The sequence below is a fragment of the Ambystoma mexicanum genome, chromosome 2q (assembly GCF_040938575.1).
Source record: "Ambystoma mexicanum isolate Mex_15411 chromosome 2q, UKY_AmexF1_1, whole genome shotgun sequence".
Classification (NCBI taxonomy): Eukaryota; Metazoa; Chordata; class Amphibia; order Caudata; family Ambystomatidae; genus Ambystoma; species Ambystoma mexicanum.
In genome coordinates this window covers 196,314,897-196,342,117 of record NC_090924.1, presented here as the reverse complement: position 1 = coordinate 196,342,117, position 27,221 = coordinate 196,314,897, and the positions used below count along the sequence as shown (strand labels likewise).

Genomic DNA, 27,221 nt, shown 5'->3' with positions numbered 1-27,221 from the left:
GAGCTGAGCAGCAAGGCTTATCTCAAGAGGGAATGTGAGCAGTAATGATGTTACACAGAGCTCTACAATCACAGGTGTTCAAATAAATTCTTACACTCAAGGTTTCTTTGTTAAATACTTATTAATTTATTTATCTGCCAGTTATAAAACATTCATAAAGAGGCAATTATATAATCCACACACACTACTTCAATACTATTTGAGAATACTTTTCAAGAGGAGTAAAAGGCAAAGATTATAAGAACATGAAAGGTAACAATTATTCTTAGACAGTACATATACCTTGGAGTTCACCAGAAGAGTCAATTCAATTCAATAGGCTAGGCCAAAGTCAATGGGCTAAAGTCTTGGATAGGATAAAGCAGTTCTGGTAAGTAAACGGTAAAGTCTTTGCACAAGTTCTCAGAAGTAGTTTGTAAAAAGAAGAATCATATGTTGGGTCACAGGCTGATTAGGCCTGTGAGTTGCGAAAGTTTCACACACTTTCACCGCGAGAGGCAAGTACTCTCAGTCTCGTTTCAAAGTACCTTTCAATGAAGAAAAAGATGAAGCTGATGACTTCTGTTCCTGGCAGTTCCGGCAGATCTTGCTGTTCCTGTGCCTCAGTCATGGGGACAAGAGGGAGGATGTCGGGCGACTCCTGCACTGCACTGGGACTGGTCAAAAAGTTTGCAACTGGCAAACTTCAATTCCGGTGGCTGTAAGTAACGCACACAAGCTGGTGTCCCTCTCCCTGGTTATACGGTTTCCTGCAGCACTCTGAGGAAGATGCAACCAGCTCCAAGATAGGTATCCAGGTGGCTTACTGTTGAGTGGATTGGTCCCACCAACTCAAAGGGAGAAGTCATCCTTGCAGGGCTTCTCCGTCGAGGTGAACTTGGCGATTTGGACCTGCAGCAGGGCTTCACCGGGCAAACCAACGGTCGAGGAGTTGCAGCAGCCATCCTCTTCAAGCTCATCTTTGGTCCTTTTGTTCCAGTGGTCGACTGCCTTCCAAGCCAAGAGACTCGCCTTTTATTCAGTTCTCTCCCATTAACTCCAGCCTAGTTGTCACTCACCCAGCAGGGTGCTGTCCTTGCCGGACAGTCAGACAGCCAATCACCACAGAGTGCATTTGGGTCTCCTAGGAGACTAATCACAGGGAGTTTTGGGCACCTCCCTTACTTCCTGCCCACCCGAGACACTCGGGCGCCAGAGGCGTTCTTCACTCCTGAAGCCCGCCAAAGGCGAATGACCAAAGAGACTAAAAATGATTTGGGGTGCAGAGACAAACTCTAGAAGGACCTTTCCACCAAGAAATGGCGAAAAAAGAAGACCGGGACCCGTTTTTACAGAGGGGGCTCAGACGCCATCTTAAAAAACATGGCTCCCTCGATTTAACGTTACCGAAGCTACAAATAGTTTGCGGTTGGGAAACATCATGGTAGTTCGATGTCAATCCACTGCCAAAGCCATTCTGAGAGGAAAGAGGAGCATTTGACTGCTACATGAGTAGCTAGACAGAGGGGATACTACGTAACCCCTCCAGCACTCTATTGTAAGATAGGGTGTGCTTGGTCTAGGAATTAAAGACTAGTAAAGTCAATTTCACTTTACTTACTCTGGGAAACAGTAGTTTACCCCAGAGAAGGTATTTAAACCTTGGGAAAGCCTGAAAGGCTTCCCTGTGACACGGCACTTAGGGTGCTGTGTGACACAAATGAAAAGATGATGCCTACGGAGTTGGTTAGACTCCATAACCAAAGAAAACACAGAGGTAAAACACATATTAAAATACATGAGAGAGTGGGAAAAAGGGTCACACTCTCACCAGGTAAAAAAATCAAGTTCTCAAAATCCAGCAAAGTTGCTGGTGGTCTCTAAGGAGAAGGGAATTAGCTCATTTTCGAGAATTCTCACTAACAGGCTCTGATTTCCGCTGCATTTGGCAACTGGAGTCCATCAAGTTCTTAATCCATTCTTTGCATTTTTGTATGTGTAGGTTTCCATTTCCACTATACATTAAGAACTACAGGCCCAACAACTCAAAAAGGTAAGAAGGGATGCATTAGCAAAATCTGATTTTTTTGTTTTTGTTTCAAAGTAATTATGAAAAAATATAAATATATTCCTTTTACACTAGAAAAACAATATTCTGCGATTTATTTTTGAGTTAAAGAATGGGTATGCACTGAGAAACACAGATTTTGAAAACAATTGAAACCCCCTGAAAAACACCACCAGAATAAACACTGAAAACAGGAAACCCTAATTATAATAAAGAGCTGAACTTGGTCACCATAAGCAAAATTCATTGTATGGATTGGCATCAAGATTCCTCTACTCAACAAGGATTTTTAGATTGATAGCTCAGTCAATTTTGCTAAATCACTCAAGTTCTATTTACACACGCTCACATATTTATGTAGTAAAGGGGATGGAATTCTCCTATGGATGTAGGTCAGGTTTTGAGTTTTATCACAAAATAAAGAGGGTTGTTTTAAAGATAATTTCTCTCAAGACAGATTTTAGTGACAAATTTGCTGCCATGATCTCTGCCTCTGTCTGTGGGCACAATTCTCAAGACAACCAGAAAACTGCATTTATGATTGTAAAAGTGCACGTTCGTTTCATTGTGTAGGACAACTGTGTTGCACATCTATTTTGATGGCGTCATAAATGTCAGTACAGTATGGTTGCTACAAACAGTGCCAAAATGTACTTAATGTGCTTTGAATGCATAATTGAAATGTTTTCTGGTTTACAAAGTATCTGCACCCCTATTTCATTTCACATTCTGTATTGTACTCCATTATTTTAATTAATAAGTGAAAAATAAGATTGCTTGCCCTTCCTAAATCCTATGTCCCATCAACCCAAAAGGAAATAAACATAGTAGGGGTCTCCCTGCTATAAGAAAAATCATTTAGGCCACATCATTTCTGGGATGTTTTTCAGTTGCTATAATTAGCTAATACAATTAATTATAATCTGTTCATGAATTATTAAAATTATTGAGCATTCTGTAAGCAGATGTAACAGTAAATCAAAAACTGAGTTCTCCGGTTATACTTGTTGCCTGTTTATCATTATGGTGTCTTGGATTTCTTCTTGTAAACTGTTGTGTAGACGTTTTTGAACGCATAGGGTACGCATGTTCTTCCCTTTTTCCATGCAAGAAGGAAGATAAAATCCCATACAAAAGAGGTCTGAAAATAAAAAACCAAGACAACCAGTATTAGAATTAAGTCTCTCAAACAATGTACTAAAGCAGCCAATCTCACCATGCTTTATGGCACTGGTAGCACAATGCTTAAAATAAATACAAGGAATAAAATGAATAGTTATTTCATAGGACAATGGAAACTCGCAGCTAGAAGCAGCAACTGGTTAGCTGAGCTATATCTGCTTTACATCTCATGTACATAGCTTAATACAAAGATTTTAAAAAATAAAGTATGCTGTTAAATGGTTAAACCATCATTGATCATTAACTCCCTAGATGCAGGTGCAACATATAAGTTTTATTACTTCATCAAATAAACATATTCTCATTTCACTTAGAATTCCAGGAAGCCAAAATCATAGGCTCGGTAACAAAGTGCTCCATGTCATTAGACAGTATTAAACCGTTTCTAATTGCAAGATGGAACACATCAAGCTAATACATCATAGTCATACTACAAATTCTCTAAAATGGTTTTGAAACCGAAGTCACTACATATAAATGTGTACTATACTTACATTGCATAAAATATCTTATAATTGCACCCTAAAAATACTTTGATTAAACACAATGTAAAATAGATCACTTGTGTATCAAGAGCATCTACACCTCCAGTCTTTTATAAGGAATTTTGACACGGCACAAGCCACATCGACACATCGACACGGCATTGTGTATATGTAAATTAGCCCAAATACAAGCTTTTTTCTCCAGGAATTCACAATTGCAGACTTGGTTATTAAAATAAGCTGTTGGGTGAAAACACTTGGCGTCTTTAGATACTAACCTAAGCATGAAAAAGCATGGAACACATATCAATTCCTTATGTGCCTACCCTACTAAGCTTATTATACAGATTAAGCCTCATTGGTCTGATGCCAATGTTGCTTTGCTTGCTACTGCACCCGTGAACTCTATAATGGACCATTGCAATAGCCTTCTTGTTGGCACCTCCAAAAACAATGTGAAGATGTTACAGGTTGCTCAAAACAGTACTGTCAGAGAATTTTGCAGACTTGCGAGAATGGGCCATGTCTCTCAAGCACGCAGAGCCTTGCACCGGCAAACACCACATTTCCTATAAAATGCTATCCTTAACTCATAAATGCCTGACTAATCAAGCCCCCGCGTAGCTGATGAGGAGAATTTGGAAGGCTTCAATTATTCGATCCCTTGGATCTAATGGCCTTAAACTGTTCCAGCCTCGACCTAAGCGATAGAATTTGGTGGTGCCAGTTCTGGCGTGTCTGCCCCCCTTCTCTGGAGTTCTATTCCACGGGACCTGAGAAATATTCCAGACCTAGTTCACTTTAAGAAGGCCATTAAAACCATTTCCTTCAATTCTAAAGAGTAATGTGCTGTTTTAGTTTTGTCTGTCCTGAAATTGACCTGAGATTTTTGACTTTTCTTTTCTTTGGTGTTTTCAATGTTTGTTAGCTGTGCGCACTGAGGCCATTGGGTGTGATGCGCTATATAAACATTTTTATAAAAATATATGAAAACTTGATGGTGGAATAAACGGGCCAGTTAAATGGCAAGCAGAATACTGCTTTGACATGGAGTAGCCTCAAGGTTTATTGAAGAATGAATATTGAAAGCCCATTGCACTGTTATAACTAATGGAGTTGTAGCTAGGATTGGTGGACAAATTAGGATAACATCAGTTTTGGATAGCACACATAAAATCCACTTATAAAACAGCAAGGTGGTTGCATGGGCACTTTTTGGTGCAGAACACTGGACTAATGGAGCAAGAGTACATTTGTACCAGTTGGAACAAAGCACATGCAAACTATTATTTGGTCTAAGTAATGCTATTCCCAATGGTACCGCGCCTGGAAAAGGCTCGACCTCAGAGCGAAAAGGAATTATGTACTTTTAAAAGTTATTTTTGCTTCGATGAATTCAGCCCCTCAAGCTTGTTTCCTAAAGGTCTACATTCTTTTTCTCCATCAGAATGTATTTGAACAAGAGCAGCACTGGGAAAGGTAGCAGCTTAAGCATCAGAATCCCTGACAAAACCGGTCTACCTGTACCAACCATTACCAGAAAAGAATTCTGAGAGCAATATTACAGAATTGTCACTAACCTGCTGGAGCAATCTCTTCCACGAGGATTGCAGAATCAGCTCACATTGTGAAGGAGGTGCCGTCACATAAACATCTACAGTGCTACCCATATTACATTTCAGAATTCCTTTTCCAAACCCGAGTTTTCCCCTAAACCTTTTGTTGGATTTTCCATTTCCAAGACTTTCAATGCTGTCGGCGACTTCTATTGAGGGCCCCAGCAGCTGAAACCCATTCATGGGATGCTGCGCTTAGTACCCCATATGGCTAACATAAAACCCTATCTTGTCCCTGGCTCAGTTTTCCCAGAAATTGGGCTGCAGTTCTTGTGGCAGCTATTCATTTTACCTTTAGCTTCACAATGCTGTATGTATCCTTGTTTACTGCGCGAGTAGCCACACACATCTATACGCTGGCAAAGTGACTACCTACGCTCTTTTAAGCCTGCACCCCAGACATTTTCCTGTGTGTTCTTTTTTTATTTGTTTGGAGAAATAGCCAAACAGGCTGTTATGCCTATACAGGGCCCACAAAAGTGGGCTCTTTACAGGGCCCACAAAAGCACATCTATGTGACAAAAATCTGGTTTCGACTGGATGAGGGTCTCCTAGAAACCTGAATGCCTGGGCCTAGCTGCATGGCTAGAGATTGGCTGACCAATCCTGATAGATTGGCTGTCCAACCTTTGAAACGTGCACAGTTGTGGATTGGTGGGCATGGATATGCCCATGTACCTGGGTGTAGGACTAGAAAAACTACAGGCAACTAGAGGTCAATTTTCCTAAAACTCATCTGAAGACTGGTGAAGAGATGAATGGGAGGAGATGAATGGGAGTTCCTTGAAGATATTAGTGCTGGTTGAACTCATGTACCCCCTGAGCCTTTCCGACCCTGCATCTCTGCCTCTTTGTGCTGAAACATCCTGCTTCATCTCCGTGCTGGTGATCTGCGCTGGAAGCTTGTTCTGCTTCCTGGAGGTGATCCCCCCCCCTGAAGCTATCACTCATCATGATGCTTATCTTACTGAAGTGGGATTCCCTGCCGCCTATCTTGATCCTAAGCGGGTTGCTGCTCTGCCTAAAACATTGCTCTGTCCAGGGTCATCCAGCCTCCGACATCTGCAAATGTTATCTGTCATTGGTTGATTTACAGCTGCCTGTCCTGTATCTTTCTGTTCTCCCTTGAGCTGCCTGTGATCTGCCTTAAAAAGGTTACGTCAATGCTTTCCTCGCTGCAAGCTGTGCCTTCCTCATCGTGGGATGTATGAGCGGGATCCTCCAACGTCACTGGTCCCGGTCTCCTAATGCAACCATCTCCTGGGGCTCAGAGTACCAAAACACAGCTCTGAACTGGTGCCTATCCAAATCCAGTTCCTACATGAAAAAGGACCTCTAGTTTTCAACTTCTAGGCATTCTCTGCAGCATCCTTCAGCCGTCTCAGTTTTCCCTGGCTACTCTGACCCCCATCCTGTGGCAGATATTCAGAGTCAATGGGTTGTCCATGCTGTAGTTTTGTTACCCGAAACAGTGAACATTTGCTACAGTGGGCTAGTGGTCCACTCTCATCCACTCATGCATTCCCGGCCTCTTGTAGTTCTCCCTGAGCCTTTATCTCTTTTGGGGGGTCCCCAAGACTCTCGAGCTGGGTGGTTGCCAACTCCTTCGCTCTTGGGACCTGTACATAATACTCACATACAGTGTCACTATAAGGCAACTATTGACTTTGTCCCATTTGTTTCTATGGGCACACTTTTCCAAACTTACTAAACTTACTAGAATAACTTGGGACCTTTACCAACATGTGAATCCTCAATGTACACTTGCTCCCAACGTGGCTCTGGAGTTCTTAAAGCATCCCTGTAATTTTGTATACTTAACTGACATTTGCTATGCGTTTGTGTATGAAATAAAAATCACTGAAATTCACTTTTCAATCCTTGTAATACTTGCAACATGCCCCCACTCCATTGGTTTTAATCGTGAAAATTGGGGTTGTATGTAGATCCTTTACTGTTTTTATAGACGTATTCTCTCTTTTTAAAAGTATTTACCTCTGGTCGATACTTCAACAGGTGGCTAATATAGAGCATAATTTTCAATAAATATACTGTATGCATTTTCCTCAATTGTTTGGGGGTCTGTGACAAGCTGTACGTTCGACCAGCCACCTGCCCTTCAAAGTGTGAAGCAAGACTACTTTATTTTCACCAATGTGAGAGTTTGGACTAACTTGGTGTTAAACCCTAACCTCATACTACAGTTTGTCTTTTTGAAACCCTCTCCAAAGGAGTTCTGAAAAACCTTAGCACCTAAATCCCGCCTTAGGAACCTGGAGTCATGGGGAGGGGGGGAGTCATCTGTCGCTAACGCTATCAACAACCCCATAAGTGACAAAGCGCTGAAGTAGTTCCTCTACACATGCATGCTTATTTCCTCAGGAAGACCCTTGTGACAGAGTCCCTGGTATCATAGAACCTAAAACATCCAGCTCCCTACCTGTGCTTTGTATCAGGTGCTAGGAGTGATAAGGCCACACTCCCCATCAGCATCAGCAACAAGGCCCCACCAGAATTCCTTGCAAGATGGTGCTCAGCAGCAGACTCCATCAAGAATCCGGTATGAATAGGTTACTTCATTATGCTGACTATTATGACCATTAGGTTGTGCTGGTCCTGGGCATCATCTACCCCTCCTCACACTTCTGGGCTCCCACCTCTGAGCTAGTTCAGGGAGCCCAAAGCCCAAATTCCCTCCCAGCCCTGGGCTGTTCTTGCCTCCTCCCATTCTTCCCTACCACCACCTCTGCTCGTTCTGGGTTTCCACTCTATTTCAGTCACTCCCCTCACACCCTTGAGCTTATTCTAGGGTACCCTCATCCCTTTCCCTTCTAGTCCATGTATGACGATATGTGCATAATCTATTATGCTATCCCCACTGGTTTATGAGCACCTCACTCCCAACATTTCCCTTCCATTCTAATGCAGGAGCACAAAATCACAGGCTGTAAGATAGGAATGGGGTGACTGAGGGGTCATGATTGCCCCCGCAGCACTATGCAGAAAACCGAGGCGGTATATGGGAGATGCATCTCCCAACCACAAGCTTTATATGCATAGCCAATCCTTATGGTGGGAAAATGCTTGTTGTCTCGGAAAAAAGTACACATAGCAAACCCAGAGAATTGAAAAGAAAGGCAATTCTCTTGCAGATCCACAAGCTACAAAGTAAGGTCAGTGACGCAGAGTGTTTAGAATTCTTTAATGTTTACAGGCACAGCTATTAAGGAGATCTGCAGACCCGGCTAGAAGCCATTCAGGGGCTGTCGCAGGTCTCAGCAAGGGAACTAGAATAATGACTCTGATCAAAAGAGCCAGTGACTCATATAGGGGGGTTGCAAGAATGCAAGCTGTGCAGAAGGTCATTCTAAGATTGTGGATGCATACTTCATGTCCTTGGCTAGCGGTATCTAGAGGTGCTCTGATCGCTAACCCAATGCAGCTGAGCAATCTGGTACTGCTTCTGAGGACTACAATCAAGAAACAGGTTTATGCTAGTATACAGCAGATTACATTCAGGAAGTGATACTCTTCTGACCCAACCCCGCTGGTTACTTAAAAGTGGAATGTGGCCACGGGCGAGTGTGGAGTAGTACAAGGCAGTGCAGCAAGGTGGAGAGGGAAACAGAGGAGGCGTTAGAGAAAAAGAAGCAGAATAGGCAAACAGGAGAGAGAGAGAAGATAGAGGAAGTGGGAAGGACAGAGGAATAAAGGAGCCTAGGAGGAAAGAGAAGATAAAGAAGGGTGGAACAGTGGGGAGGAAGAGAAAGCAGCAGAGGAAGAAAAAGGAGAAAAAGCGGCATGAAGGAGGAGCAAGAGGCAGGGGAGGAGGGAGAAAGCAGTAGATTAGAGGGATGAATTAGGGAGAGGATGTGAGGTGGGAAGAGAGAGAGAGAGAGAGAGAAAGACAGAGTAACAGAGACGGGGAGAGCGAGAGAGATGGCAGAGCAGCAAGGAGTTGGAGAGGAGAGAGTCAGAAGAACTTTACATCCTTAAGTATCCAGTAAGCCATGAAAGAGGCAAGAAAGTCAAAAAAGAAGAACGGGGCACAGCACCCAGCAATGGGGATATTAGAGAGAAAAAGAAAAGTTCAAATATCCAGCTTACATAACAACCTTAAATCAGCAATGGGAAAATTGCAGGTTATTAAACAAGGAGTCTAGGTATTAGCAAATATCACAAAGACAAGATCTCAAATATGAAGAGTCATTATTTCTGAAGCATACGTGCCTCTCCCAAACCCAGGGGCCAAAACCCATGGTCTAATATTCGCTTAGATTGTCCCCTTAGGTTAACCATAGTATCAAAGAAATGGTCTGTAACAACATTTCAAACAAGATTAACATGTAGAAATTGGAGAGCTTATCTGCCATTTCAGACACTTTTTACTATTGCTGGTGTGTTATAAGGTGAGACAGTGGCCCATAGCATGACACGATAGGATGTGGTTATTTAGAACGCGCTTAATACCCAGAGGTTTCTAAGTGCGGACCCGGGGATCGAACCAGTGTTGCTCCGTGTGGTCTTGCTTCCAAAGCGAGCATGTTGTCCCTGAGCTATCCTTCCGAGACCCATCGAACACTCCTGAGGCATTCAATGTAGGTAAGGCAGACTTTCTAAGGCATATGGGGCTGCGTAAAACAATTGCTTTTCAACCCCCCCATCCAATTTTGGGGCCAACGGGGTAATCATGTCTACGAAGAAAAGCAGTGTGTTTGGAATGTCGATTTGAAGTTGTATCTGACAATTCTCACAACAAATGCAGCTAAAAGTGCTATAACTTATGGAAAGACATTGGTCTTGCTAAGGAAATGTCCCATAGGACATGAGTGATCACTGACCCCATCAGCTGGATGAGTTCATGAGAACCATTGCAAGAGGCATGACTGTGAGACAGATATTTTACTAGATTATATTGTGCATCTCTCTTTTGAAAACTGAAACACACATCCATTATCACGTCCCAATAAGCGAGATTTTGTGTTGTAAATTATTCCATTCAGTGAGCCATTAGGACTGTATTTCACTCTATATTGCATAAGTAAGAAGTTTGTTTAAGGGATTTATTGTCAAGAAAACGGTCTTCAGTACTGAACATATTTAGTTTGCTACCTAATAAGGGCACTTTCAACTATCTGGATTTTGATCACCTGCACCTCTGCCATATGGGTCAGACCGACTCTAAAAAAGCACCCACACTTTTCCCCCATTTGATGGACTGGGATGAGTCTGTATTGGTTGAATGGATCCCCAATCTTTAAGTACTCCCATCGTTTAGGATCACACACAAGCATCCGTTGTATTGAGCTCCGATGAATAACGGACTTCTCTGTGTGATCCAGGGAACGATAACCCTCAGATCAACCAGATGCTTCCTTAAAGTGCCATGCTAACACCGCACAGCAAAGCCAATCAATGGGCATCAGTGAGCTGCCAGCAGCAGTTTTGCTGAGGGAATAGGAAATATCTTTGAAGAGCAGAAAAGGGAATCATTTGTGATACAATTGCTTTCTAACAAGGGAAATAGAATAGTGCACCATCAACAAATGTACAAATAAATATGGATTGCTAGGTGATAGTTCTTCCAATCAAGCATTGTTAATATCCAGTCAAGCTTGAACGCTCTGATGATCAGATGATAGCCTTTTTATGGAACAAGATAATATTCTGGCAGAAAGCGAGTTAGGTATGGGCCAGTGTTTTTGCAACATTTGCACTAGGTAAAGCAGTTTGGGCATTAGTTCTATCAGTTAAAGCCAGGGTCACTACATTCCAGTTAATAAGATAATTTCTTGTTCTCTTTCCCATTGCCATATAACTTGGGTGGATACATTTCAGATCAGACATTTGGTAGGTGAAAAGCCAAATAATAAATGGTGCTTTGGTCTTGTCTGGTCTAAAGAGGCATTCCGCACCATAAGAATATCCAGTTTAACAAGCAACAGCTCTGACTTGTCTATGTAGACCATTTGAAACAGTGTGGGGCTTTTGGCAATTTACTTTAGGTTAGTGGGTGTACATAGGCCACGGATTGTGCAGAGCGGCAACCATAGCTGTGGCAATGACATAGGAGCCACAGCCAATCTAGGAGAGGTGTTGCGGAATGAATAGCAATTGGTTGCAAACACTAAAGTGCCCATAAGGCTGCGCAAGGAGGAAGTAAGCCACGGTCCGAGGGACATGTACTCCTGCCTACACACCTCTCATTAGCTCACAGGTTTGTGGACCATTAGGTGTAATGGGAATATCCCAAAAAGGAGATGGCCTATGTCAAGTGGCTGAGCCAAGCAGTACTGCATAGAGTTCTGGTGGTTAAAAATGCATCTTACTGACTTTTTTTATACGGGTAATTGTACAAAGCAATATAATAATCCTGAGGTTTCTGAGTTGGGGGCCAATCTTTTTGGAACAGGATATGCTGCGTTTTCTCGACCCGTTACTGCCCGTCTCCCCATTGGATTATTTGGTCATGTACTGCAGGTTCTGCAACTGCGGTAGGTCCATATTCCTGGAGGCCACACAACTGCAGGTATGGGGACCTTAGGGTTGGATAAGTATAGCACAGGGGTCTGCAACCATTGGGTCTCCAGATAGCCCCCCCCACTTCCTTGACTCCTGCCAGCCAAATCAATAGTGAGGGATTATGGGATTGTAGCCAAACATATCTTCAGAGACACAGTTTGTAGGCCCCTGGTATAGCAGCAAATCAAGGGCAAAGTGCAACATTTTAAATTTGCTGTTGCCACAAGTAATGCTCTGGTCGATGGGTTGGAGGCAATCTGCACATCAGTGGTTAAAGACACTAGTACAAAAGAAGACCATGGACACATATAGGCCAAATGAGATTTGTCAATGGGGTAGAAGGGCACAGAAAGAGCACCAGAAAAGTCCCCCTCTAGCAAAAACAGATGTTGGAAGTTAACTCACAATGCCCCGGTAGAACCCTTGGAGGGCCATAGGCACAATCTGAAAGTGTCACACAATTAAGCTCAAACAGGAAAGCAGAAATCTAAAACGTTGATGGGGTACACTTGAGTAACACAATTAATAAAACTAGTATGACGCAACAAAGGTTGCAAAACCCATTAAAGTGAATGATACATATTTTTTCCAGAACCAAATAAAGATTTTGTAACACAATATGCCAGACATTTTCTGTATGTGTAAAAAACTCAAGAATCCTCCTGAAACCTTTTCAGACAATATTGCTTCTCAAAGAACTGCAGGCACCCTAGACACTTTGTCCAGGAAACAATCAACTACACAAACATCAAGATTGACCAGTTCCTCACAACCTCCATTTACTGGAGTTGGGGGGGAGAGAACAAACATCCTGTCTCCTCCTCTATGTGCAAGCAAATTACTATAGCATAACTCATCAAAAAAGCCGCCAAAAGGACTGCCTCCCCAAAACTTTCAACTGCCACCGAGCTATAGGCATAATGTGAAATATCAACTCCCCAGAGACACCACTCGTCACCCATTTTACAAGCTCCTTTAATCTTACAACAATCCCAGATTGTCTAAATAAAATGAGCGCCCCATGATTGCTAAATCACAGGAGGCCTATGGCAGACCACAACATCCCAGCACACACTCAACCACATTGCTAACACCATCTCATTGGCAAATTGGTAAAAAAAAAATGTCTAGCCATCAACTTCAGGAGAACCATGAAAACCATAACCTCCTGCATAAGCATCAGTCAGGCTTTAAGAGCACACTTAGGGGGCTGGGGGTAAGAGGGGGGGAGCGGAGGTACACTTCAATTCTTCAAATTTGTGAACACAAAGTAATTAGTGGATTGTTTCAGGTGCTCCTGTTAAAGATATCCCTGGCAAGGGGAATATAAACAACTAAATATAAAGATGTTCCTTGAAATTAATCAAGGAGATACCAGGGTACTCCTATGTGGAAAAACACCTTAATGTTAATTAATATTCTCTATGATCTTACATAAAGCAACAGGAAAAATGATTCACACAGTATTAGTGAAAAAATATTTCTTTCGATATAAATGTATACTCAACATCATATTTGTAAAAGTAGTACATGCATTCTGTATAATTCAAAACAAAGAATTCCAATTGCAAAGAAACAATTTGCATAGGTTAATATGCACCTTCTTAGATTACACTTCACAAGACTTCCCTACAAAAGCAGGCAATGCTGAAACAAATATTCAAACACAGTGGTTATAAATACATTTTGTACAGTCATTTTCTATAATTGAATGAAGTTCACACAGGACAAATTCCTGGACTTGTGTATGAGGATTTATAGAGACAGTAGGGATTCCTGATCTCACTACGCTTTTTGTGAAAAACTCTCCCTTCTTCAGGTGGAGAGAACTCATTGATTTCCTGTAACTTAAATTAGAACAACAAGTTACTTACGCCTGGTAACTTTCTTTCGAGATGTTCCTCCCAGGTATTCCTCATCTTTGATATCTCCATATCCAGTTTCAGCTCCTTGCAAAATGTTTTGGCAGAGGGCGCTGTGCGTCTATGCCGTCGACTCAATGTCCCTCGAGGGCCTCTGTCTCAAGGATGTCATCAAAGGTATACATAGCAGGCGCAGCGCCCGTTGGCTTCAATTCTGTTTTTTTGTGTCATTCGAACTACCAGCGTTAAACTCATTTAGACCATACTAGACTCTGAAGGAGCGTAAATCTGCAATAACATGGAAATTCTACTGTGGGTTAGGCTGGAAGGGGCGATGAGGAATAAGTGAGAGGAACATCCAGTCGAAAGAATGTTACCAGGGGTAAGTAACTGAAATTGAATGGATTGTGTCCTCCCACGTATTAAAGAAGAATTCATTTTGGCAGATTAAGTACGAGTTTTGTCATCAAGGGTTGTTGTGAACCAAATGAAGGACTGCTTTCCTAAAGCTTGCATCCTGACTTAAGGTGGAATCAAGGCAGTAATGCTTTGTAAAAGTGAAATGTAGACCAAGTGGCTGGCCACACATTTTTTATTGGAACACCTCTTTTCAGAGCAGAAGAAGTGACCATGCCATTAGTGGAATGGGCTCTCAAGCCTTCTGGAGGATCTTTCCCGGCCAGCCTATATCATCCACTAATAGCCAAAATAATCCATCTGGACAATGTGAGCTTAGTTACAGCCTGTTCAAGCCTATGACCCATGTATCCTATAAAAAGTTGTTAATCTAAACAAAACTTTGACATCCTTGAAATGTAGAAACTGAGCCCTTTGTGGGTTACGTCTGTGCAGCCTCTCCTCTTACTTGCCAGGATGAGGTGGAGAGTAAAAAGTAGGTAATACCATCTTTCGTCCCAAATGAAAATGCAATATAATGTTAGGTAGGAATGAAGGTTTGAGCTTATGGACGATTTTGTCCTTATAAAAAGACCGTAAAAGGTAGTATAGAAGATCGTGCCTGCAACTCACTCACCCTACGGGCTGATGTTAACGCTACTAACAGAATGGTTTTGAATGTTTGTAGTCTTGAGGGATATGAATGGAGTAGTTCAAATGGTGCACACATGAGAAACTTTAAAACAAGATTAAGGTCCCAAACAGGAACCTGAAAAGGAGATGGAGGGAACACATTAGCGAGTCCCTTTAGAAATTGTATCACCAAAGGAATTTTAAAATATGACGTTTCCTCAGACAAGCGCTTGGAGATGGAAAGCGCCGCCAAATAACCCTTAATGGTCCCAACCTGGAGCCCAAGATCAGACAAGTACAGCAGAAAATATAACACCTATGGTGTTTTGCATAGAAAAGGGTCCACATTCTTATCCCTGCAGCAGCAGTAGAATTTATTCCAACAGCAGCGGTACAAAACTTCATTGCTGGCCTTCTGGCCGAAAGCAAAATCTCCATTACATCATCCGGGAGGTCCCAATCCTTTTACCTCACCCTCTCAGAAACCATGCATGAAGGCCGAGTGTCTTGACCTCTGTATGGAGAACCCAACCCTCCTCTCGTGAGAGAAGGTCTTTCTTTGTGGAAGACACATTGGCGAGCAGATGTACATGTCCAGAAGGGCTGGGTACCACGTCCTCATGGCCCAATCCGGGGCAATTAGGATCATGGATTTCCCAAACTTTCTCTGCCTCCTGATCACGTGAGGAATGACGGGGACTGATGGAAACGCGTACAAAAGTGGAAACTCTCAGTTCACTATGAACATGACCCTTGAGCTCGGAAATTCCCTGGAGCAGAACAGTTCGCAGTTCCGGTTGGCACTTGCCACGAACAGATCCACTTGAGGGGTTCCCCAAAGGGTGAAGATCTCTTGAAGGACTTCCTGAGCTAGTTCCCACTCATGCTCAGAGTGTCCACCGCTGTGTTCTCCTCTCCTCGGCAACAAGGTGAACTGCCGATTCCTTCTTGAATTGCCCAGAACCAGAGCTGCATTGCCTCTTTGCATAGTGGTAGTGACCCTACACCATCTTTTTCGTTAATGTAGTACCTGGCCACTGTGTTGTCCGTCATTATCAGGACATTCTTTCCAAAGACAGAGGGCAGACAAACCTTCAGCGCAAGTCTCATTGCGCTCAGCTCCAAAAGATTGGTGTGTAGTTTGGTCTCTGATGGAGACCAACAACTGCCTGATTGTCGGATTGTTGGCATGGGCTCCCCACCCAGTGTGTGAGGCACTCATAACTACTGTTATCTCTGGCCATGGTTGCCAAAAAAGGTTCTCCCTTCAGAATGTTGTCCTTGCAGGCCCACCACAGGAGATACTGTGCTACCCTGTTTGGAACCTGAAGTAGGTCTGACAGGTTGCCAGAGAATTGAGACTATTGTGTCCTGAGAGCCCATTGAAGGGATCTCATTCTCAGACGAGCCTCTGGCACCTGGAAAATGCAGGATGCCATGAGGCTGAGCAACCTCAAGAAGTCGAAGGCTGGGAAATGCTGGGCAATCTCAAATTTGGTGACCATCTGTAGAAGCTCTTGAGCCCTCACTTCGGGTGGTGAGGTCTTTCCCAAGGATGTAACCAGTACAGCCCAGATGAACTGGAGCTTTTGAGATGGTATCATTTGTGACTTCTTGTAATTGAGGGAGAAATCCATTGTGTGGAGAGAGTGGCACGTCATGCGGAGATGATCCAGGACTTGTTGGGGTGAACGTGCCCTGATCAGCCAATTGTCTAGGTGCGGGTAGACGTGAATCCCCCCTCTCCAGAGACTCACTGCTACCATCGCCATCTGTTTGATGAAAACCCTCGGGCAGAGGTCAGCCCGAACAGCAGAACTCGAAACTGAAAATGAGAACCGACGGCGAACCTCAGGAACTTTCTGTGCTTGAGATGGATTGGACACATTAAAATAAGCATCCTGAAGGTCCAATGACACCATCTAATCCTTGAGCTGGATGACCTGAAGGATCGTAGAAAGTGTGACCATCTTGAACGTGTCGTTCCTGAGGAACTTATTCAAGTATCTCAAGTCCACGATGGGTCTTAGTCCTCCTTCCTCCTTGGGGGAATCAGGAAAATTGGAGAAGGAGAATACCATTCTTTGTTCCTCTCCATTACAGGTACGGCTCTATAGCAGGCTCAAAATTTCATGCACAAGGAACAGATCTGGAACCTTTAATGAATGGCTTCCCGGTGGATGATCCTGAGGTCTCTGAATGAAGGGGGAGTCAGTACCTTGGGCTTTCTAATGCCCAAGCATCTGAAGTAATACCCCGCCATTCTTTCAGATGCTGAGACAGTCTGCCTCCCACCGGGGTGACACGAGTCAAGACCTCAGGGAGGTTTTGAGGTGGCTGAAGCAGTGGCTGATGGTAAAGATGCTGCTGCTTGGGCAGGCTTTGCACCTCTCCCCCATCCACCACAAGGGAATCTTCTTAGGCATCTTTAATCAGCCATTCCTCTCACTTGCTGCCAAAAAGATGAGACCCGTCAAAGGGCATATTAAGGGGTCTAGACTGTATGTCCGGTGCAAATCCAGACTTCCTTAACCACGCAAACCTGCGTATCATGGTGCTTGCTGCCATGGTTCTGCCGATACTGTCAGCAGAATTCTTCAAACCTGACTGAAGAGACTCACACATTGCCCGTTTGTCATCTTTTACAATGGCAAAGAAGCAGTCTCTTTCTGCCCCTTTGGGAATATGTTTAGCCGCCATGGATGCACAGTTCCATAGGGTGTAGGTGAATTTTGCAGGGGCACATGTAGAGTTGGCTGATTTGAGAGCCATGCTCCCAGCAGAAAAGACTTTCCTTGACCAGGAGTCTATACATTTATCATCACAAACTGGTGGGATGGTCGATTGCACCAACAGACTTTCTGGGGTAGGATGTTTTGACAAGTAGCTGGGGTCACTACTTGCTGGCCTATATTTTTTGTCAAATTTGTATTGACTGCTGGACTGGACTCTGGTGCTCCCCAATTTGCACTTACTCTCTTTTGTAGAGCGATATGAAAAGGTAGGATAGGATCCCTTTGAGGACCTTTGTCCAGAATATCCGTGACGTCATCCTGTTTGACCGTGGTCATTAACTCTCTGTAAAATGCATCTGTGTGATTATCTGGTTCTGGTTTACCAAAATCCCACTCAACTGTCCACCCCACTGGCTGCCTGTAAATTATCACACAGATCCTGCAACCTAGATTCCTCCGATATAAAGCTATCAGGGACATAAGGAGTGCCATATTGCAATCCAAAAGGTGGATCATTGTCATCTGAAAGGCTCATTGTATTCATAAATGGAGGTGAGCGATTAAAACAAAATCCTTTCTAGGCAAAGGTGTGGAGGTTTTCTTAATTACTGGTAAAGGCATCCATGGCTTTGAGCCAGATGCCAACTGAGTCGACTTGTCCGAGGACTTTGTCCATGACAGACTTCAATGGCTCAAATGAGTCTTCCCAGACGTTTCATATGGTCGAGGCCTCGACGGCTCTCAATGAGAATCTGGCCTTTGTGCCAGGCTCGAGGGCGTACATGATTTGGCTCAAGTCCTTTCCTTACTGGCTTCAGAAGGCACGATAAGAGAATGCCCTACTTGCTTTGAGGGTTTCTGGCTCTCGAAAATGTTTAGCATTGCCTGTCTAAATGATTCCCATTCAGCCGGAGTAGAGGCATTAGTGGGGCAAGAAATTGTCCTCTCTGGGGAGGAGTCAGACGAGGAAGACTAAGTAGGCGATTTATGATGCCTTTTCTTTGATTTTCTCGACAACGATGAGTGGTGGAAGCCACTCCATTACCTGGACCTTTTAGTCTTCTTCCATCGAGGAGCGTCATCTCTCGCTTTGTTGAAAGAATGTTTTTTCGACAGGGTAGTCAAAGGGGATTTTTGGGGGATTGTACCTACCACCAATTTCCCTTTACGCTCCTTCAGAGCTTTTCCGGTCATCGGCTGACACTTCCGACAGGTCAAGATCTTGTGCTCCACACCGAGCCAACACAAGCACACCCGATGTGGGTCCGTCAGCAACATTTTTGTGTCACAGTCATGGCATTTTTAAACCTGGTCTTCGGGGTTGTCGAAGACAAAGACAATGTTGATAATTCTCAAAGAAATATATGCAGCGCGCCGTAGTTCACGAAGCAAAAGCTTACTGGGAAAAGCAGAACTGAAGCCAACGGGCGCTGCACGAGCTATATATACCTTCGATTACATCCACTTCGAGACGGAGGCCCTCGAGGGACATCGAGTTGACCACATCAAAGCACAGCGCTCTCTGTCGAACATGTTTTCCGAAGCAGCTGAAGCTGGATATTGGAGATATCAAAGATGGGGAATATGTGGGAGGACACAATATATTTGAATTATATATTAAAGGGGGACCTTTCCTCCAAATCCTACTTCTAATACAACATATTCTCTTATTAGGCATCTGACAGAGGTATTAGTAAACCTCTGAAGGTTAGTACCTTCTTAAATCGTGGTTGTGTACACAACACAACAAATAAGATTCCCACTGCTGAATCTCGAATATTGTTTAACTATTGGAAAAGAGGAAAATGAAGAATGGCCTCAACCTATGGAAATAACTACTAAACTCAGAAATGACTTAACATGGTACTTCACAAAGCAAATATTAGAGGAATAACTCACTATTCTGGGTTTCCGAAAAGGATTCAAATGTAGAAACTGAAATATGAAAAGAAAGAAGCCCATGGATCCAAGTACAAATACATATAAAATCCAATACTGCGATTAGTTGGACTGGTGTGCCTCAACTTACTTGTGGTTGGTATGGTGCTGGGGGCACTGAGGATATGCTCTGCTGATTTGGCACTGTCTGCTGTAAGTGTCCTGTAAAGAAGTCAGGATGCTAGAGTAAAGAAGGTACCATAACTACTTGGTGCCTGTCTAGGGACTGAACTATAGAATAGATAGTATGATAATCTTACCTTGCCTCGTTGAAATACAGAATTAAAATACAGGCATGGGACGAGAAGCAGCTATCAAGCGGCCTCCCGTCCCGGGACCACCTTTCAATGTAGTCCTGAAGTCATGTGATCTGAATATTGCTTCTCAAAAGGACTGCAGACACCCTAAACACTTCATCGAGGAAACAATCACAACTATACAAACATCCAAGATTGACCAGTTCTTCACACCCTCCATTTAATGTGGTTGGGGGGTGGAGAGAACACACATTCTGTCTCCTCCTCTATGTGCAAGCAAATTACTATGACATATCTCATAAAAACAGCCCCCAAAAAGGATTGCCTCCCCAAAATGTTCAACTGCCACCCTGCTATAGCCATACCATGAAAGATCAACTCCCCAGAGACACCACTGGTCACAAGCTACTTTAAAGATAGAACAATCCCAGATTGTCTAAATAAAATGAGCGTACCACGATTACAAAAAAACCCCAAAAAAAAACACACAAAAAAAAAACACAGGACGACTATGGCAGACCACAACATCCCAGTACACGCTCAGCCACATTGCCAACACCCTCTCATTGGCCAATCGTTAAAAAAAACATGTCTAGCCATCAACTTCAAGAGAAGCATTGAAAACCATAACCCCCTGCATGATCATCAGTCTGGCTTTGGCAGGAGCAACTGGACCAAATCTACCTGTTAATGAAAGTAAATGTCCTATCAACTCTTGGTCTAAACAACCCAGTAATCTTTCTTCTTCTTGACCCATCCACAGGATTTGACATTAACCATAAGTCATTTCTCAGAAGATATGAAAATACTATAATACGCTAGACAATGGCGCGTGAGTTTTTGCAGAGACTGTTTCACTGTGGCTCCGCCACTCACCCGGTCTTCATTCTGCTTTTGCCTGCCTGCCTGCACCTTCATCCGCATTTGCACGAGACTCAACTCGAGCTCATAGCTCGTCATTGCGGAGCGCTGGGCATTGCAAGGAAGACTGTTTCCTTAAGAGACTGCAGTCTCGTGGCCCCGCCCATCCAGGAAGCAGGAGACAAAACGCCGTCCGAGCCGCCCTTGCAGCGTTAAGCCAGCGCATGAGTTTTTGCAGGGACTGTTTCACTGTTTGCTGCTTTGCTGTCTGCTGGCAGCAGGAAACAGGTTATTCAACGTTGCCTAAAAGTCCTCTGCAATCAGCAATCCGGCAAGTCAAGGACTTCTGCGTAGAGTTCAGTCGCCCCCAGCCTGTGTCACGGAGAGGCGATCTGGTGAGAGGAGCTGCACGACATACTGCGGATGGAGCCGCTCCCATCTAACGATCTAGATGTGGCGCCGATAGACGGCGGCCCGCACACCCGTAACAGACTACAACAGCTAAAGCGGCAACAATTGAAGATATCAAACGCAAAGGTAAGCGTTCAAAACTGCATTGTAAATACAGCTTTAACTTGCCGCAGCCTTAAGCCAGCAGAAACGTCAGTCGTATCGATGTTTGAACAAAATTCAATTCCGGCCCCTGCTCCGGTCCCGGTCCCACCCCCGGGCCAAGTACCCGACCTGATTTCACAGCATAAGACGCAATCTAATACGCTGTCAGATGCGGAGATAGTGGGACCTGAGAGACCAGGAGCTGACACACGTTCAGAAGAAGCCTCCACTCCACTTTCACCTGCAGGCGTGTTTTCGGAAACGCCGAGCGTAACCATGAATGGAAAAAGCATGGTTAACAAAGGCGAAGAAGTCACATTGCCAAAAGACAGTGCTAAAATCCACTCCTCTAATCTAACAAAGTGCCCCAGAGAGATCAATAAGAACACCAGTGATGCTAGCCAAAGAACTGAAAATCGGCTGTCTTCCAGCCCGCGTCCTCCATCAGTTTATCTTGATGCTTCGGATGTCACCTTTGACTTTGATATAACTGATGCCGATTTATTGGCCATGCGCTCACCGCCAGAGAACATACAAATAACCCCCTGTCGGCTTTTGGCACAAAAGAATGCTGATTTGCAACATCCAAAATCAACATTGCTCAAAGAAAGATCACTCATTGACGAGCCGGGACTAGGAAAAAAAAAAAACTGTCTCCCCTCGTCAGGCAAGGTATTGCTAAAAAACACTGATGCAGGCGAAAACAATAAACCGGCCTCAATAATTCTCAAAGCCTCAGTAAATTCAAAACATGAAGTAAGAACGGACAAAAAAGAAATGGTCGATGCTCGGTCATTAACCGAAGTTCGTACTGCAGAGACTGCCAATATCACCACGTCTTATGAGGTGGTGGCGAGGGAAGCTCGTTTGGCAGAACGTCTAAAAGCAGATTTTGTTCTGATGCGATCGCTTAAATGAAAGCTTTCCAAATAAACACGATGGAAAATCAGACAAACAACGGAAAACAAGTACTGCAATCAAGGATGCATCCATTCTGGGCAAGAACACACGGCTGCGGAAAGACTCAGTTCCTGTTGCCCGGTTAATAAACTTAGATACAACTGACGTCAGTCAAACTATAGGTCAGCAAATCGGTGAATATGGCCTGCAAGGAAACAGAGATGACACAAACACGACGATTGAGAAAGAATCAGCTGACTCAGGAGCAGGTAATCACCCAGAGGCTGAACACCCTGGAGAGTCCACGGAAATTAAAGGAAACATTTCCATCGCCGCAGGGTTACAAATTCATAACAACATTTTGGCTGCCACCTCTATTGCCTTGATGCCATTTATGAAATTATACGAGGCATTAAATGACTCCATACGAGATCAAAACTCCTTGATTTGTTCAATCAACAGCAAGTTGATTGAATTGGAAAAATGTAATGAACACCTCGTACATCGCCTCAATTTAGAAGCTGCTACTTCCCACGGATGGCACTCTCGCTTAAATGAAATAACGAAAAGAGAAGCACAGGAAAAAAAGTCGATCTGAGCGAGGCAATAGTAGAGTGCACTAAGTGGATCAGGCACAACGTTGCAGTACAACCGAGTGGCAGACCTCCTGTTAATAAATGTACTTGTCAAAGGCCAGACACTGAGGCGCCGAGATCGCCCCAAAAAAGCACCCTTTCAAACGCGAGTTTAAACACAGTTTTGTCAGCAGATGCCGAAACTTTACATGATGCAAAGAAATCATCAAACCTCAACAACAGGAAAAATAATCAGAAAAAAAAGGTGATAAAGAAAATCCTCAACCAAAGGAAGGGTGAAGTATGGGAAATGAACTGCTCCTGCCATCTGCAAAAGATTTGTTGACCCTGCAGCAACCAACTGTTGAACCTTCTCCTTTACAAAATAATAACCCACGGGAACTCTCGGAGCCAGCTGCTCCCCAAGAGTCTAAAGGACAGCCAACGTTAGTGGAACCAAAAATGTCCTTTGGAATTTTCTCTGGTTCAGCAAAATCGTTTACAGAAAAAACTAAATTCGGCCTTGCTGAAAAGAAAACCAATTAAAGCACGAAAAACTACATCTAAAGGGCCTCCACTAAAAAGACCACGGTCAAATGAGGCAAAGAAGTTTATTAGTTTATTAGAAATCTGACTACTCCACCGCGCCAAGAGGCAGTAAAAACCACTGCGGTTGCAAATGCTACAGAAAAATCGAAGGCCAGTATTAACAGCGATCAAATACCACAAAAAACCATGCACGTATCAACAAAAAGAGGCCGTGATTCCTTGTCCTCCTCGTCTGCAAATGATACATCCACTTCGATTGATCTATGCAACCTATCTACATATTCAATCGATGATGAGGACGCACTGGAATGCATTGAGAAAACAACAGAATACGGCCCAGAAATACCTCATGATGCCGATGCCAAACTGAAGATAGGGACAAAAAAAACAACATTGGCACGGCACTTCACGAAACCCTCCCAGAAACCTAGCTGTATTAAAATAAAATAGCTCGCATACTGACAATGAGAAGTTTCCATGGTTAAGACGAAAAGCAGTAACGTCAATTGATTCCAACACAATAACTTTGAATCCGAAACAAACAACTACACAATTGCAAAAACTATCGCACCAAAAAACTAAAGAAAAAATCTCCATCCGTGAGTCTGTGAACACTAATTGGGTAAGATTGGAACTGGAAAATATCTTGGAAGATAAGAATGGGGTCAACCTCAATAGAGCAAATGTAATGAGATTATTACATTACATACCGGCACTACGCAACATAAGATCTGATGATATTGCGATTGTAGAATATAAATCTGAAGCAACATCAGACTGGGTAATTCTTCACATGAAGTCAATGAAACTGGCAAGACCTCTTATCGATGCAAAAAATGATTTACTATTCTTTGGCTTCGACCTATCGATATGCGAAGATGTGCACCCATACAGAGCCTCACCTCTTACCAACAAATGCTCAGCTAACACTAAAAATGCGAATCGAGTTGAACTGTGGAAAGAGTTGAAAGCACAATCTGACCCTACAAGCGTTACAAGAAACACCAGGAAAAACGTAGGATAAAGAAGGGTCAAGAAGCTTGGCCCAGTTACTAACGTCATGGAACACTCGTGGTTTTGCCCACCTTTTTCAAGGATACTGCCCATATCAGATAAAAAGTACAATAATCTGTCTGCAGGAAACATGGCTACGAGACATACCCCTGAGTGATGGTTAATCCGTTTATCTAAACGCAGCCGGGAAAAACTTATTTGGACGTCCTTTCTCCGGTTTAGTAACCATGATTGACAACGCAGCAGGATGGAATGTCATAAGTATGTCTAATCCCAATCTCTTTGTGCAGGCTCTAATTATAGAGAGGAAAAGCGACAACAAAGACAATAATATTAACCAACACATGCTGATCATAAACACCTATTGGAATCCGGTAATGATAACGGTCTCTACCTATTTATCGGCCATTACTTCGCAAATTGATGAATGCCTAGATGCCTATGACAACCCGTTTATCCTAATATGTGGCGACCTGAACTATTCGTGGTTTGATGATGCTAAAGTACGCAATAACCAAGATAGGACCAAAGTGCCAACTGAAACAGCAGACCGAGGGATCAAGTGGGAATACAAACTAACCCAAAGCCACTGCGTGATGCTAAATGGATGCACTAAAGGCGATATTTCAGCAGGAGACACTTGGCACCGTGGAGAATCAAAAAAAACTCTTGACTACATATGGGTATCTGAAAATCTACATACCTATATTGAAGAGCCATCTATAAGGCATTCTGCAAAAAGCGATCATAACGCTTTAATACTTCTTTGGGATGCACAAAATTCAAAACAGTTGAAATATAAAACTCCATTAAGTATAAACCAGGCACAAAACAGGCTACGAATAAATTCGAATCAAATCACTAACTTGACAACTAATTTTACTCTAATGAACATGAGATGTGGAAGTTAACTACATACCCCTGCTGATGCAATTTACTAAGGGTGCTCATAAGCACAACCTGACAATACCAAAGAGTAAACATCCTTTCAACCCAGTGCTAAACGAGTCGAAGGAAACCCTAAAAAGGGACTTGAGGCTATTAAAGAGAGCTGGTGGAATAAATCAACACCTTTTGATGACCAAGAGGCTCTTGAAATACCGAAACTGGTTAAAGTCATTCAACCAGATACGGTTACAATCACAAGCCGAATATATGTTACAACTAATTATTCAGAACGACAGCCGGAACATCTGGCAAATTATCAACTCTGACCACTTAACCCAGGCATTTGCGTTATCTAATGGAGTAAGTGAATCAGAGTGGGTAAAGCCTTACTCTAATGTCTTTAACAACCAAAATGTAACAATTACTCCAACAATAATAACGGAACCTTGTGACTGGTCAGTAACTGAATCCGTGGAGGACATTGAAAACGCAATCCAACATCTAAAGACCTCGAGAGCAGCAGGGCCCGACGGCATTTCCAATTCAATGCTAAAAGCTAATAAAAAAAACTGGGCGAAATTTATTAAAAGGTGTTATTTGATCAAATAGCAATATCATCAAAAATCCCAGATTCCTGGCGTAGTGCGGTCGTGGTCCCAATTTTAAAAAAAGGGAATCGTGAAGACCCAATAAATTACTGCCCAATAGCCCTATTGGATACCACGGGGAAAATCTTTGCCTCCTTTCTTCAGAAGAAAATCGCAAACTGGGCTAACAGTGCCAATATAATTGATGAAAGACAAACAGGCTTCACAAAAGGCTTTGGGGTGGAGCTCAACTTGTTACTGTTAAACATAGTGAAATTGGAAACTTTACGATGCAAAAAAAGACTTTTTCTTGCGTTTGTCGACCTGAAACAGGCGTTTGACCGCATTAATCGCGAACTCCTGTGGAAAAAACTCACGAACTGGGGCTGCCCACTGGACTTACTATCGCCACTGATGGCATTATATGCTAATACCAATATCCGAGTGCGCCTAAATGCCGAAGGTACCTTGTCTGATGAAATAAAAACATCTAAAGGCATAAAACAAGGCTGCCCCCTGGCCGCTCTGTTATTGAAACTCTTCATTTTTGACCTCCCAGTGGCGTTTGAAAAAACAAAGACCTTTCCACCTAAAATTAATGGCAAGCCCATAAGCCATGTGATCTATGCTGATGACGTAGTACTTCTAGATTCAACGGATATTGGACTCCAACGGCTATTGGCGACACTGCAAGTCTACCTAGTCGGGAACCAGCTAGAAATAAATGTTAGGAAATCCCAGGTCATCGCAATAGGCACAAATCCAGGCAATAAGAAAAAGTGTTGCAAGTGGATGGTGCAAGACGAGTGTTTGGCTAAAGTTCAAGCCATCCGTTATCTAGGAATTTCCTTCAACATCTCGATAAGAGAATGGAGTTGGACAAATGATATAACAACTCGTATGAAAACTTTCGCACAACAAGGAGCAAAATTGCATGCAAATTATGGGCTCTTCTCTCTTCAACCTATAATAACGTTCTATTTGCAAAAGGTTGCGCCAGCGATCTGTTTGGGAACCGAAGCAGGTTGGAACATTGACGAAAAAATCTGGCCGACCCTAGAGGGTCTCTTTTGGCGAAAAATTCGGAAACTCCCACAAAGTATATCCATGGTGGCAATGAGACACGAACTTGGTCTGGACTCACTACATTCAATGGTTCTGTGGAAATCAATATTAGTATTGCGCAAAATGCGCCTGATGCCCCCTGCGAAATCGTATCAAATACTACACGAAAAAAGTTCAGATCCATCAGCATTCTTAATAAACATCTGGGAGAAGAAAGTACAGGAGATTCTAAAAGCAGCCGATTTCGGTTTGTCTCTTGTCCTACAAATTCCGCAAGTGGCTAAAGTCAAATTTAGGAATTGGTATTGGATAACAAACATAGAAAAACGCATCCAATTATCATCGGCAATTGACTTAGGAACCTCGAGTCACAAAATAGGCGAACCACCAAGGTGTAACGCTCACCTGATTATCGCAGAGGCGCCGGTCTTGACTGGGCGACTACCGTATCTCCAAAGGTGATGTGTAGCACCCGGTTGGCTCTTGGGCTGGACCTCTGTGCACTGTATGCCTGACGTGTAGAGTAAGATGTCTGCAGATAGAAAATATGGGGT

At 43.2% G+C, this 27,221-nt stretch overlaps 1 protein-coding gene across 1 annotated transcript in view; it reads right to left on the bottom strand.

Moving 5' to 3' along the window:
• Nucleotides 1-27,221, bottom strand: part of CEP20 (centrosomal protein 20) — a 295,453-nt gene that overhangs the window by 111,854 nt on the left and 156,378 nt on the right. Inside the window, exon 4 of the mRNA XM_069647116.1 lies at nucleotides 3,052-3,188. Coding sequence (XP_069503217.1) covers nucleotides 3,052-3,188 — 137 coding nt within the window. The remainder of the gene's footprint in view (nucleotides 1-3,051; nucleotides 3,189-27,221) is intronic.